At 41.5% G+C, this 14,809-nt stretch overlaps 2 protein-coding genes across 6 annotated transcripts; one reads left to right on the top strand and one right to left on the bottom strand.

Annotated features, from left to right (window-relative positions):
- The first annotated feature begins 20 nt into the window (after positions 1-20).
- Positions 21-7,988, top strand: LOC131577105 (actin-binding Rho-activating protein-like). Of its 4 annotated transcripts, none has more exons than XR_009277145.1 (3): positions 21-460; positions 2,706-2,796; positions 3,081-7,988. XR_009277145.1 is itself a non-coding variant. In XM_058834499.1 (3 exons), exons 1-3 carry the CDS (start codon positions 327-329, stop codon positions 3,620-3,622), a joined length of 672 nt encoding a protein of 223 aa, XP_058690482.1. In that variant the 5' UTR covers positions 39-326; the 3' UTR covers positions 3,623-7,988. The 4 variants fall into 4 exon arrangements, 1 of the variants encoding a protein (XP_058690482.1); XR_009277143.1 differs by having other exon boundaries at positions 34-460; positions 2,489-2,796; XM_058834499.1 differs by having other exon boundaries at positions 39-365.
- Positions 7,989-8,133: 145 nt separating this feature from the next.
- HINT3 (histidine triad nucleotide binding protein 3) lies at positions 8,134-14,744 on the bottom strand. Of its 2 annotated transcripts, XR_009277146.1 has the most exons (6): positions 14,553-14,744; positions 14,046-14,163; positions 12,720-12,789; positions 11,821-11,947; positions 9,417-9,873; positions 8,134-8,729 (listed from the first exon to the last, which is right to left on the bottom strand). XR_009277146.1 is itself a non-coding variant. In XM_058834501.1 (5 exons), the coding sequence occupies exons 1-5, from the start codon at positions 14,688-14,690 to the stop codon at positions 9,826-9,828; spliced, it is 501 nt and encodes a 166-aa protein (XP_058690484.1). In that variant the 5' UTR covers positions 14,691-14,744; the 3' UTR covers positions 8,134-9,825. The 2 variants fall into 2 exon arrangements, 1 of the variants encoding a protein (XP_058690484.1); XM_058834501.1 differs by having other exon boundaries at positions 8,134-9,873.
- Between the last annotated feature and the right edge of the window lie 65 nt (positions 14,745-14,809).

Genomic DNA, 14,809 nt, shown 5'->3' with positions numbered 1-14,809 from the left:
CGGCGGGAGGAGCCCGCGAAGGGGCGTGTGCCCGAGAGACCCCCGCGGCCGCTGCAGCGCCCGGAGCGGGACAAGGGGCTGCGCCGACTCTTCAGGAGTTACTGCTCGTTTCATCTCCTTCTCAGCCTCCTTGTAGTTGTATTTTGGGTGTGCTGTATCACGCACGCCAGGTGTCAGTGGAATACTGCCTGCGTATGGTTTATAAATAACTCCGTGTACGCTGGGGACACGCTCTCCCAGCGGTGTTTCACTGTCAGGGGCGCGCTGCGGCTTCTCCCGACCACATTTAAGGATCTGGAGCATTAAATAACATTAAGAATTAACAGATGCCAAAGGAGTCGTGTTCCTTTTTCCGTGGGAAGGAGGTCAGCGCTGGCGGCGTGGGTGTCGCAGCAGGTGGAGGAACACATTCCCAGGGAAGGGGCAGAGGTGTGACGGTCCGGCAGAGGGGCAAAAAGGGGTTTGTATTGCGGATTATGTTTTATTTTAATATCTAGTCTTGATAATTGTAATCCCTACTCACTGATCTCCCTACTGGGTTGATCTGAAAGGTTTGTCTTATTCGTATTTTGGTAAGCTGTTTATTAGGACCGGGCCAGCTCCGGACTGAACTCATGTTCTGTGTTTTATGTAGTGATTTTTGGACAGGTTTTTTTTTGTTGTTGTTTTTTTCTAAATAGCTATGATTTTGCCATGACCTTTGAGCACCACACGGGACACCTTCTTTCTGCATCTCCATAATCTCATCCTGCAGCTTCTCCAGTTATCCTTTATGCAGTAATCAAAACTGAGGTTACTGTGAAGCTTTAGCAATGATGATTGACAAGAAAACAATCTAAAGTGACCTGACACCTAAACGTGAGCTTTCCTAGAAGAGAAAGAAAAGAGGTAGATGTGGATCTGGCTTGTTCACCTGAGTAGAGTGCTGAGAGCCAGCAATAAACACATTGCTGAACTGCTGAGAAACCCTGCGAGCCTGAGATTGCTGACAAAATCTTGGAATTGCTGAGAGAGCTTTAGTGGAAGAAGTCTGCTTTTATTTTTCCAGTCTGTCTCACTTTAAATTTCTTAGCTGTATTGCTTCCATTTTAGAAACTCCTTAGAAGGGGCTGCTGGTATTATTTTTAAGCTTAATCTCTTTGAAACTGGCTTTTGCTTATTTTATCTGCACTGCTTTACCTTCGGGGCATTGCTGTCTGTTCTCACAAGGTCAATACCTGTTTTTCACTGATACTGTTTCCTACAGAAGACTTTAACAAAAGCCCTGGTTTTTTCTTGCTTTTGATTTGAGGATCCATGCAAAATCTCTGGCAGTGTCTACAGGTTGCTCTACTTACTTTGAAAGTGAATGTAAGTTACTAAGTAAGATTTACAGAGTATTTGATTCTGACATAAAAGCAAAATGCTTTTCAGATGCTGTGTTTGGAAACAGAGCATACATTCCTGTAATGCCACTGAGGAGAATCAAGCAGTTTGTTAGAGTGGATGTGGGGAGTCATCTTAAAAACATTACATAACTCTTCTACGGAGGGAGAGGAAGAAAATTTACACTTTTTAGCCTTCAGGGGAATTTTATATACACAAAGTGTGATTAGTCAACTTGAAATTTTTCCAGGAACCTAGAATTAACCACTTTCCTCTCAAAAAAAAAATAATAATAATAAAAAAAAAATATATATATAACAATGGTAATATACAACAATCACGAGTTTCAATTTGAAAGTGAGAGGCCATGAATGAAAAGCCATTATTTCAAGTGTGCTGCTGCTTATCATTCCCAATTCCCTTCTCTGGCGATTGTGTTGCCACTCTTCGCTCACCTCGTGCACTCTCCTAGACCCAGAGGCAACACAAGCGGTTTTTGACTGACCTGGAGGTTCTGCTGGGGAATTTAAGGAATCCTGTCCCTGCTCATGGGTTCATGTGCAACAGCACCGACATACGTATGTGGGCAAATGCCCATGAAATCCTACTTTTAAAACAACCGTTTCCAAATACAGAAATACCCAATCTGTAATTCAGCTGTTAAACTGTTCAGAATTTGCATTTCTGTCCATTCCCCCGTAGAAAATCCAGCACTAATCCTGTGTTTTAACTTCAAATGCCGGTAAAAGTATCAGCTCTACTTATGTGCTACCTGGAAACTCCGGCTTGCATACTTCAACAGGTGAACGATGCCAGCCAGCAAAGACGTGGCTACAGCACACTTATATCTCTGCAGGGATATAAAGGTCTGTCCCTAATTCAGCAGAATAACCACGTCCTGCACAGATAGTCCATAAGCCAAGCTCGTGGAGTGCCGTAGGCGGTGGGCACCACGTAGAGGTGCCGGCTCTGCCTGCCCGCGGGCTGCAGCCGGCAGACATGGCCGTGCAGCACAAGCAGCCTTTTAAGGGAGAACAATCTATTCTGCCTTTGTCTTCCGCACTAAATAGGGTGTTGCAGACAAACACGCGCTCGCTAACTGGACTTTTACTTCTCCTTGCAGTGCCTGATGAGGAAAATACCCACTCCCACCACGTACTGGCGTTTCGGCTCCAGATAATATCTTCTGTGCGTAATAACTTCCACAGTGTGAGGGAACCTTGTCGGCACGATGTGTGTCCACCTTTAATCAGCGTTCAGGCAGGAGAGAGGCTTCCCACCCCTGTGCATGGGTTGGTGTGCCGCTGCTGCCGCTCGGCAATGGTCTGCTCTGTCCGCAGCTCAGCCAGCACTGCATCGGATTGTTTGGGAAGTCTCAGGGGCTGCCGAGTACCAGGATAAAGTTCTTGGGAAGGCGTCATTGCGAGAAGAGTGAGTACTGCACTGTGTGTTGCACGGGGGCTGCGGGGCTTGCCCAGTAACTGCGGGACCGGTGGAGGGAGCACCGTGTAACATGGCAAACATGATTTACTGCCCCGTGTTCCTGAATTACTTCTGGATTTCACCTGAATCAGTTTTACTTTCTTCGCTGCTGTAGAATTGTGAGTGGATTTAAAATCTTCAGATATTTAACCTCTTTTTCAGCAGCCTCGCCTCTCCCCCGGGCAAAACGCTTCCAAAAAACACCAGGCTGACTGGCTGTGTTTCCTTCACAGCTGACAGTGCGCACAGGAACCACAGCTACAGCCAGTCACCGATTCGTTTCCTGCTTGAGTGCCATAAAACATTTTCAGAAATGGAAGGAGATAAAGGCCAGAGTGCTAAAGCTACCAGCGCAGTGGGTGACCTGAGGAAAAGTTGGCAGACCTGGGCAGAGGATCACATTGAGTATCAGAGGAAGAATCCGTTCAGCAGCGACGACAGGCTTGCGTCTAAACCCGCGCATTCTCACAGAGGAGACCCTACCTATGGGAGACCCCCTGAAGGGTCTCGGACAGAGCAGAGAGGGAAAGATGCTCACTCACACGTGGGGAAGGAAGTAGAAGAGCTGTGCTTGATCATCAGAAGAACTGGAGAGGTAGGAGAAGATGGACACGTGAGTGTGACATTCGGGCAGCTGTTTGAAACATATGTGACTATTTCCAATAAAGTAGTGGGAATATTGTTAAGAGCCAGAAAACACGGTCTGGTTCATTTTGAAGGTGAAATGCTTTGGCAAGGAAAAGACAATGATGTGGTCATCACTTTACTACAGTAAGGCTTTGTCCTGGAATGAACTTTGCTGCATGGTTCCATTTAGAAAAACGCATCTAGATACCATCTTCACAGGTTTTGGTTACAGAATTTCAGCTCAGCTACCTACTGGGACACAAGCAGGAGAGGAAATGGGCGAGAAGGATAAAGCATATTTTTGTAAAAACGGTAGAGATTTGGACAGAAATTGCAGATTATGAACTACTCCATCACCCTGACTTTGGATGTCCTTACCATCTACTACCAGTATATGAGTGCTCTTCAAATAACTCTGCTGGCCTACTGCTTTTAGGTTACTGAAAGTATAAATTACTAACTTGCTATCCTACAACATTAATTCCTGCAGGTTGTGAAATGCTGACTGCATGGGAGAATGGGATTTGTAAAACGTGGAATTGAAAACTCTTGTGGGAATTCATACACTTCTTCAAACAATGAGCCTGGTATATAGCAAAAGTTTCGGTTCAATCTCACATGGTTAAACTGAATAAATGGAAGCTATTTTCATGAAGGAGATGGAAATTCACAAACTTGCAGAAATACCACAGCAAGGATACTTGATGGTTCCTAATTAGTTGCATCTTGCTTGGATTTTGGACAGTTGCATTAGTTCTGGTATTTAATAGTCTAATCTTACAATTATGTCTTCTCCGAACCTTCTGTGTCTCTTGTTCTTTTTGTTTCCTATCTCACACAGTTTTACCTTTTCTGTTCTTCTAATGCTTGAGAAGAAGTCCACAAAGCTCTGAGGCCTTTTCGGACGAATTCAGCAATACCCCTTCATAGAAGGTAGAGTACCACTGTGTAAAGATGCAAAAGCCCACAGAAACTCTGTATTGGTTCACCTGTGCTTTCCTAAAGAAATAAAAGGCTTTTATTTCATCAAAATATAGCAATGTTTTTTTACAAGAGGAGGGTAGAGATACTGTACTGCCACATGCATAAATGAAAGCATAGCAGCACAGTCCCATACCTCATTTACCTGCTCTCAGGGCACAGTTGTGAGCTCTTCAGAAAGAAAAATAAAGTACTGGTACTATCATAGTGCTATGAAAAATAATCAGGAGCTGTATTTACAATAGTTCCCACCAATAAAGCTATATAATTAGAAATCTAAAGTTCTATTTTTTAGCAGTGCAAACAGAAGCTTTTGTGTGGTGTTAACTACACTACTTCATGGGTCTTTAAAGTAAAATACTGTCTTGCATCAAAAGCATATTACAATTTAATTTAAATTAGGAACTTTATAAAAGTGATGTGTAATTATATGCTATTTATATAAAAGAACTTCTATTGCAAAAAGCCTAAAAGAATGGGGTTTTGTTTTGATGTTTTCATCCAGTGGGGATTTGCAACAAACTAAGTCTTTGGCTGAGGATTTCATTTTCAGCCTGCCTTCTTTTTCTTTCTGGTGAAAGGACAATGAAAAGAGAGAAAAAAAAAAAAAAGGAGTAAATTAATGTGCTGAAGTAAGTGTATCTGGGGAACAGGGCAGTCAAATGTAGGTAGAGAATGGGTTTTAATTACCACACAATTTTACCACGTTGGAAAAGGGGAGATACATGCTGCACCAGGCAATATTGGTGTGCTCCCTTAGGTTTCAAACCTACTGCTTCTTTCTAAATAGACCTACATCTTGCAGCTGAAAAAGAAGACATGTAGTTTGTGATCTTAACATATTTAAAATGCTTTGTTCTTTTTGGAAAAGCATTTCTTGCCAAATGACATGAGCACACAGGGCACATACAGGTATAATACGGAGTATTTCAGCTCCCATTAGAGGAGGTCTTTACATGCACTCAGATTTCAACACAAATTGAGCTTTTTACAGTGCAGATATGGAATGAGTTTTGTTTAATTCTAACAGTTCTGAAATCCACTCTGTTCCACTATGGTGTTAGTTCTTAACCTGCAGGAAGCAGCACCAAGCACTTCAAGTGTCACCAGCTGACTAATGGGATGGCACCATCAGGAAAAAAAATACATTGCTGGACACTGTACAAATAATTCATTGCAAGACACACACGTGAGGCAGTATGTAGGCTGAGCAACATAAGATGCAAGTCCAGCTCACATAAATTTACTGGATTTTAATTAAGGCTGGCTCAAACAGTTAAATATCAGCAATCTACACTGCCACTGCCATGTAAGTGGTAGATACTTGAGCACATCTACAGACACTTTAAGTACACCTCTGATCAAAACAGAAGCAGAGCAAACCCTTAATGACATGGTCTTACCTAATTTGTGAGCAACTAAAAAAAGCTTCCTCTATTATTATATTTTTAATAGAACCAATGATTACTATGTAACAAAACTATTATTTATAGAGGGATTTTTTTTTTTTAAACAGTTACAAAGCCATGTTTCCAACCTGCCAGCTTTAGATGAGCATTCTGGAAAGTGTGACTGAAATCTTTCTGTGTGCCCATGGAATGATTATAAACACTGAGCTGCCAAACTGGCTCAGCACACAGGTTGACAAATCCAGTCTTGTGCTTCCAACAATAGCCAATATTTTAAAAAAAAGACTAAATGATAAATAATAGAACTGGTCAGCTTGCCCACTGGTACACTCTAGAATAAAAAATTACTCCTGAAGCCTGTATAGTCATGAATGCTCATATCTAATGCACATGACTCAGTTTAGCTACAAGTTTAAAAAAATATACCATCTGTGATTAGATTAACATCTACAGATGAAACAGGAATTTAAACTTTTCAACATGCAACTTTTTTTTTTTTTTTTAGCAGGTTCCCATTAAATGGAACAGAACTTATTAAATTATTTTTGCAAAAATTGTAGCATGTGAGGTGTTTCAGTATTACAGATTATTTGGACTAGTAAGTAAACCCTAACCTTTTAAAAGGTGTTCTTGCCCTACTAAGCATCTTTCAGCTGTTTAAATCTCTCCTAAATTTCACTTTGTGACAGATTACCTCAGTGGTCTTTCCTCTCCTTCCACTTAAAGCCTGCATCTGTTTTAGAGTGTTTATCATATAAGGATTATCTGTGGTTTGTTTTGTCAAACACTGAAGGCACTGTTACCATTTTAATAAATGTTGCACATTAGTTTGAAATGACAAGAGTTTTTATGCAGCATTTTATTGTTTACAAGTTTCTCAAATTTCAAATACAATTTCCCCTGGTTTGTTCCCGTTCTTCTACTTTTATTTACAACTCACACTTAAAAAGACTTTGGAATAGTCTGAGGAGTTATGACCAATTTAAGCACAATTTCCTCTTATTTTTAACACTATTTTATGTACACCTGTTTCATCCTTTCAGCATAATTTAAGCATCATTCAGCATAATTTCAGCATTATTCTCTGGGTTCGTGTTAGGTTGGGAGTTTACGTAAAACAATTGAGCAAAACAGTACAAATAAAGCTTTGTCATTCCTAAACATGAGGTCAAAAAAGCAGCTTTTCTCAAGACTGCTAATACTGGATCAAAGAACAGAGCAAGCAGCAATGGCTAAACAACTTTCCTTTGCTTCTCCAGACTCCTGGAGAGTAAGAGTTTCTGAGTTCATGCTTCTTATTGATCTTTGCTCCTTAGAAAGCTCTGCAGATGATTTCTGAAGTTTTAAAATTACTAAAAGCTTCTATAGAAGACAGTGACAAAGTTAATAGGATCTGCACTCTGTCTCTTCCAGGGGCTAGCCAGTAATTCAGAAACATATTGGAAGTATTAGGTTAGGCTTTTCAGAAAGTATTTCTTCACCTAATTAAAAAAATTATCTGCAGAGTCCAAGAATGCTTGTCAGTGCAGAAGGAAAACAGACCACAGTTCTGTGCTGAAAAACACTAACGAGAGGCTGAGCATTCCTCTCAGTAATTAGTGTGCCTCTGTTTAATGCTTTTCTATTTCAGCTGTTCTGAGGCCTGTCTGTTGCTATCAGGGAACACAGGTTTTCCCCATCTTTTTCATCAGCAAAACACTGGAAGTGACATTATACCCAGATTTTTACCTTTCCAGTCTTGTCATTAGTGGGGCCCTACTACAAAGATATAAAAGTTGGCCTTTGTGCTTTCATATACATTTGGCAACATACAGAGTCTAGCTGGGATGGAGGTAACTTCCCTCAGAGCATCCCAGGTTTTGGGTGTGACTGGAAGTGTCCCAGCTGTTCTGGTGATTGCTGAGCAGTGTGTGTACAATGTCAGGGTCTTCTTTCTCCTGCTCTGCCTTCCCACTGGGCAAAAAGCTTGGAGAGAGCACAACCTGCATGCCTGACACAGACTGGCCAGCAGGTATATTCCATGACATAGAATGTCTGGAATAAAAACTGAAGAGAGGGCTTTCTTCTGGGGGGGGTGGGGGCCATAGCTACTGGCCTGACTGTGGGAGGTCTTGAATGATTACCTTTACTTTTTTCTTCCTCTTTTCTTCACATATTAAACTATATCTCAATCCATGAGTTTTTTCATTTTGTTCTGTTCTCCCACCCCACTGGGTTAAGGGATGAAGAGTGAGCAAACGGCTATCTAGGATCAACCCTCACAGTCAACTATTCCACTGCACTGGAAAATCATCCCAAGATTAGCATTTATTAATCCTTTTTGACAACAGGTCACGTTGGTATTTTAAATATTACTTTACATGTCACAGTTTAGTGCAGTTACATAAGTTAATTACAGATCGGAACACACACACACAGTATTAACTCTTGAAAATCCTTAATATTCAGGTATTTCACTAAGTTAGGAGCCAGCTCAGGCTTTTTCATCTATTGCACAGTCAAAGTTCAGTGGCTTTAAGTCACACTTTTCCAACCAAATGTAAAAAATTAAAACCCTAAAGGGCTGCAAATGACATGCAGTGCCCACTAAAAAGAATAACAAGACATTAGGAAGAACATCTTACAGACAGAGAGGTGTAAACTCTGCCAGGTAGAAAATGCAGCTCTTCAGAAGGGTGTGGACCCTCTGAAGTACTGTAAAAATATTACAACACATTGTATCACTAAGGCAACAGGTGCTGGATCCATGGAAAACACAGAATATTATGTTCAGGGAAGCTTGCAGGTGCAACAGACGTTCTCACCTCAGCTGCATCTGAATGCATCAGGCAAGGGCACTTGGTTAGATTGGCACCAGGACAAGCTCTGTGAACAAAGAAAATCCACTCCATGTGTTCTGGAGTTTTAGCTTGCCAAACAGTCTGCCTTATTATGGTACTGAAAAACAAGTGCTAGCATTCCTGATTAGAGTCATGCAGCAAAGGCAACTGTTCAGCAGGTTCCTTAAGCAACTTGGCATATTCCAATTTTGGGCTGAGTCCCTGCTGTCCCAAAGTCAAATCACATTGCTCTTATGTAAGAGCCACAAACCACACACACACACACAAACACACACTGCATTTCAGACCAGCTTCTCCTATGACTTCATTTAGAATCCAAATTTGGCCAAGGCATTAATAATCTGCAAGGGACTTCCAGTGAGAATAAGATCAGGAAATCTGGACTTTTCTATCTAGTGCCATGCAGAAAAGCAGTATATTAAATCCGTTCTTCTGAACTCTTCACATTCTTGGTAAACATACAGTAATTAATTTCAAACATTATGCACATAAGAGGGAAAAAAATATCTTTAGGTCTATTTACACATAAACTATATTCTAGTTATACAGCATTATCACATTTTGGGCACATGCATTGTGCTGCGAACAAGTCAGGTAACATTGAAGTGGTTTAGCACCAGAAAGTCAGTACTTTCAGCAATGTACCTACTTATCACTAGGCACAGTAACATATCACACAAATGCAGATGGAAACAAATGTTTGAAATGTTACCTGCAATCCCAGAACAATGCATCTTGAAAATGAAAGCTTGATTCCACAACAAATACTCCCTTCTGGTACCATTCACATGCTGTTAGTTGTAACTCGCTGCCTTGGTTGCAATACATTCTGCTCCTACACTTTGCCTTTTAGTAGAAGACTTCTCTGCTTGTGTGCATGTGTGTGTGTTTTATGTATCTACACAAATATAAAATTACAACTAAAATATATCACGCTATTGCCAAGGAAGTATAGGGACTGACATATCCAAATGGAAGAATGAAGTTAGCAGCTACAAATTCTGTATGTATTTCCTCATAAGGAACTCAAGCTTTTTTTATCATGGGATATTATTGGCATCATCAAACTGTGCAACCTTAAATCAGAGCTCAAAGACCAAACTGGCTGATAACACAAGCTTTCAGCTGGCAGCATTTTCAGTTTGCAGTCTCTCGATCAGTTGTTCAGCCTATGAATGAGAGAAAGCAATACATTAACTACACTGTGGGCCTTTGGTTTACCAAAAATTCCATTTTAAAAACAGTGACACTAACAGAGCATTTGCCTTTCACTTTTACAGATAAAGTGTACAGGAGAAGCAGAATACAACAATTCCTTTCAACACCCAACTCACAGTTTCCACCAAACACTCATGAGGTGATCAAAGAGGAAACATAACCTGTGGAGGTCAGGCTTGAGCACATGAACAGCAGACCTGTTAAAGCACCATGATTTCAGAGACCTCAGAAGACAGCAGTGCTCGGAACATCCAAGTGGTGAGGCCTGGGACTCTCTGTGAGTCACTCCAGAACAGCATGTTGTGACTTCTCATCACCCACCCAGCTGTGCCACTAGCCACGAACGCTGCTGAGGGATGGAGGACGTTCATGTGTGTGGCTCCTGTCATGAGCTACTACCTTGTTCTTTGGTCACATCACTGCACCAACACATACTTTTGTCATCATACATGGCTATTTATGCATCATGGGTGGAACTGGGACAGCTGTACTTTGTACATGTAACAGCACCAGCTCACAGAGCCCTCAGGAAGGCTCAGGGCAGGAGGAAGTCTGCCAACAAGCAGGACAGATTGGGCACGTGGAGGCTAACAGGGGCAGGGCACTTCTGAAACAGATCAGTTTACTGTCAGCCTCTGATTTTTTTTGCCATGCTTTTGAATTCATCTTTTAATTTGATCTAGTGCTTGAGGCTTTATTAAGATCTCCAAAGGAACTACACTAAAAGCTGAAAAGTTCAAGTTTGGTATATTTTAAATGCAGATGGTAAAAATGCAATCAGCTACTTCAGGGAGGAGTAACTCAACAGGACTTCAGTAATTACTGCAGTTTATTTACAAATAAATCTACATAAAGCATGCAGCAACTGAAAATTATATTATCTGAATCCTGTTTTGCATTCTTAAACAAGTACCACATTCAAGACACTATAATTAAAAAAAAAAAAAAAAAAAATAAAACCACCACCAACCCTAGAACATTTTCCAGCCTGACAGCAGGGCAAAATACTAAAGTGCGTCCATTCTGGATAACCAGACTTAGTACACATCTGCCTGAACTGCCAAGATAATAAGCATATGTATTTGAGGGACAAATATTTGTAAGATGCTCAATAACACAGCAGACACATCTTTTTTTGAGCTAGGAGTGAACTTCTGCAAGGTGCCACAATGTGAAGAAGCCATGTTTCTTCTCTTCAAGTAAGAAGCTGTCTATATTCTTTAGATGAGACAGACTTTTTTCAGCAACCTTGATTTGGGGATGTGCAATGATACCAGGATGCTGCAGCTGCCCTGCAAGGACAGGTGCTTTTCTGAATCAAAGCAGTGAGAGTGAGGTTTAGATCTCTAGAGAGAGATTTTCAAAGTGCTTTAGTCAGTGTCAGTTCAGTCTCATTGCTAATCTCTACTGACATAAATCAGTACAAACACTCTTTTTGTAAAGCAGGCACTAGGTTTAGTCTAAACATGGCAAGATGAGGAAAAACACATGAAGTGATAAATGCAGTCATCAGGTGGATGTGTTTTCACATACATGGGATTAACCAGGTTATGTGCAGAACAGTCCATCTCATTTGAACACAGCCTTTTCTATTAAACCCCAAATATTTACAAAGTGTCCACAGAAGCACATCACAGAGCCTGAGCTTCAGCTAAGATCCAGAACTACTGTTTAATACAATAGTGCTGTTAATTATTAGCACTCCATTTCCCTTAATAAGCATAAACATTAAGGTTGTTACCTTTACTTTTATACAAAATATACATAACTGAGAACTAAAGTAACAACAAAAATAATTATTCAAAGAATTTTTGGACACAGCTAAAAGGTTAGAAAGACATGGCATTTTCAGCTCACAGCTGAAAACCTATGGCAAAGCTCACCTGCATTACACTTACCGTGATGAACCAGTAGGAATTGATTCTGTAGTAGAGCCTGGATAAGAACCCCATCTGACTGGCTGGGGCCAGGACGTGAAGATGCAAGTGGGCTATTGAGCAGAATGGAGGCCAGTGAAAACCCATTCTTCAGAAAAGGAAGTACAAGATAGTGGTTAATTCAGGAAGAGGTGGAACATCACAGGTTATTTATTTAACATGATCCACAGGGCTAACAATTAACCGCATTTCCGTTGTACATAGAAGCAAGAACAAAAACATGCCCTTTCTTTATACCACAAAAAGCTCTTCAAAAGTTCATAAATCTCCTCCATCACATCTCTGTATTTAAGACACATTTTTAAAAGAAGGAGCTAAAAGAAAAAGTGTTTTAAATGTATCCTATCTAGTTTTCAGCTGGAAAGCCAACTATCAATGAAGAGCTGGCTCCCTATTTCTCTTCATGCTTAAATTACGTTACAGTTTGTTTCAGCTATCAAGGGCCTTAAACTGGTGTGTCCAGCACCAAAATCCAGTGAATTCTGGTATGACTGAAACACAGTGTAGTGCCCTGCTTCAACAGGCCAAAGTTTACCTCTCTTTCAGCATCTAGGATTTAGAGAATATTTGCAGCACATAATGACACAATCTCTTCTAGGTTGTTTGAAGTGCCCTCCCTACTCCAAGATGTGTTCAAGAAAGAATCTCAGAGCTGGAACCCAATTTGTGCCAGAACTCCATCAGAAAAAAAAGTTTATATTCAATGCCAGCAGATTTTAATTGACAATTCATGCAATAAGTGAAATGTAGATCTGATTTCTTCCGTAAATCACAGTGCAGGTTCTGCCACCATATCTAAAGTAACATTCTGAAAAATAAAAAACACACTCAATAGAAAGAGGAAGGTTTCTATTACATACCTTACATCATTCAAGTCATTAAAATTATTCTTCTGGAGAACAGCTTTTCCAACTTCCATCATTCTCTTCACTATTAAAACACCAATAAATTTTACTTTAAAAAGGTATTCTTCAGAATATTAACAGACTAATCTACATTCAGGTCACAGACATGGGTTTTTCAAAATATAAGCACTGTAACTACTCCTAGTCAAACAAAAGACAATCAAGAGAGTGTGTGCAATGATTTACTTGAAAATTGCCACTGATACCAACTCCCACACCTGCAGTGCTTTCCAGTGTGATATTATTATTACAAGAACTTTGGCCAAAGCCATGCTATCACCACACCCTTATTAAAAAACCCAACAAGTACTGATTGGCCAGAATGATGACTTTACACTAATTCCAGTGTTGTATCTCTACACAGCTACAGGACTTCAATTTCCAGGTCCTGTGAAGCCTGGAGATCATTTCAGAGACAGTACATAAATTTAAATTAAAATAACATTGTCAGTCTTTGTTATTACTAGCACACAGTTTCATTATCACTGAACATTACGGTAACCCAAATACAAAAACTCAATGCAGAAGTCAGAGGAATTGCCTTGAAGCCAAACACATACAGAAGTTTTTAGTTTTTTTTCTGGAGAAAACCACTCTATATTTACAAGAGAAATACAGTGATGCGAGATTTGCAAAATGCAACTCTTTTCTTGCATCACCTATTTCCCTAAGGTGGAATTTATTCATGGCTTCAGTTTCTTCTGTTACTCAATACACTTAGCTAGCCCTATCTTGTGAAACAAATTCCAGGACAGATTTTTTTTAAGGGAAAAAAACCCAAAACAAGCCTAGCAACAATAAATAATGGCTTCAACATTGCAGAATATTACTTCTTCAAATTTTTTTAAACTTAATTGAAACATCATTTCTCTTTTTCATCTGTCACTCCCTTTTTTTCCTGACAAATAATGCAGCACTCATCTGAAAATACACTTTATAAAAGTCTTCTGTAAGCTTTTAGAATTGCATATGCATATCTAAGAAAATGCAATGAAGCAGCACATAAATGCTTTAAAAATAAAGCTGTACTTCCAACAAAGTGCAGAGGCACCTATACTCCATGCAAACTGCAATGTTTTTCCAGAACTGCACAAAAAAATAGTGCCATTCTAGATCAGCACACAGAAGTTCCCAGAAAGAGTGAGTCCCTATCTGCACTCACTATCAGCTATTTCCATGTCTACAAATGGTGTCCAAAGTTGTAATTTACTTGACAGGCCCCTACTTCAGGCTGGGAGAAAACGATTTCCCTTTAGCTTAAGCACACATTTGCAGCCTTACCTAGAGGTATGTGCTCTGTCTTCAGTGTTTTGCAGTTTCCCATGTGCTTCACGGGCACCACCAGGTAGTGGTGGGGGGCGCCAGGTTTTATATCTCTAAAGCAAGCAAGGTCTTCATCCTAAAAAAGGATGCAAACGTTTTAAAATTGATTAGGATGAGGACACTGGCACAGAGTAGGTAACAATGTCCATATCCCCCATATCGATGCGATACCAAAAGTCATAGCTGACGCGACTAGCATCAAAAGCTGAGGGTTTTTTGGAGGCAGCCTCCAAGCACAGTGCGCGTCCGCTGCTGACCTTCCGCAGTCAGGATTGCCCGGCGCCAGCTTTGAGGCTTCCGGCTGCTGTGCCAGCACCTAGGGAAGGCACGGTGCTTTCCCTCCGAGCGATGTTCGCCCGCTCCGTCCACGCAGGAGCTGGGGGCCCTCAGAGCCGCCGCGCCCCCGGCCAGCCTCGGGCCCTCCCGTGAGGGAGCGGGGAAGGAGGACGGGCGCCCCTCACCCACCTCGCAGGGGAGCAGCGCCGTGCCCGGCTCCTCCCGACGGGCGATCCTGCAGAACACGCACTTCCCGTCGTAGCCGCCATTCCCGGCTTCGCTCCCCTCAGTGGCGGCAGCAGCACCCGCGGCCTCAGGCCCGGCCATGGCCCCGCTCCCGCTGCCGCTGCCGGCGCCCCGCCCGCCGAGGGAGGAGCGCCCGGCCCCGGGAGCCGCCGCTGGCACCGCCCGGCTCCTCCCGCCGGGCACACGCGGAGCGGAAGCGG

This window comes from Poecile atricapillus, chromosome 3, assembly GCF_030490865.1.
Source record: "Poecile atricapillus isolate bPoeAtr1 chromosome 3, bPoeAtr1.hap1, whole genome shotgun sequence".
Classification (NCBI taxonomy): domain Eukaryota; kingdom Metazoa; phylum Chordata; class Aves; order Passeriformes; family Paridae; genus Poecile; species Poecile atricapillus.
This window is presented reverse-complemented; position numbering and strand designations above follow the sequence as displayed.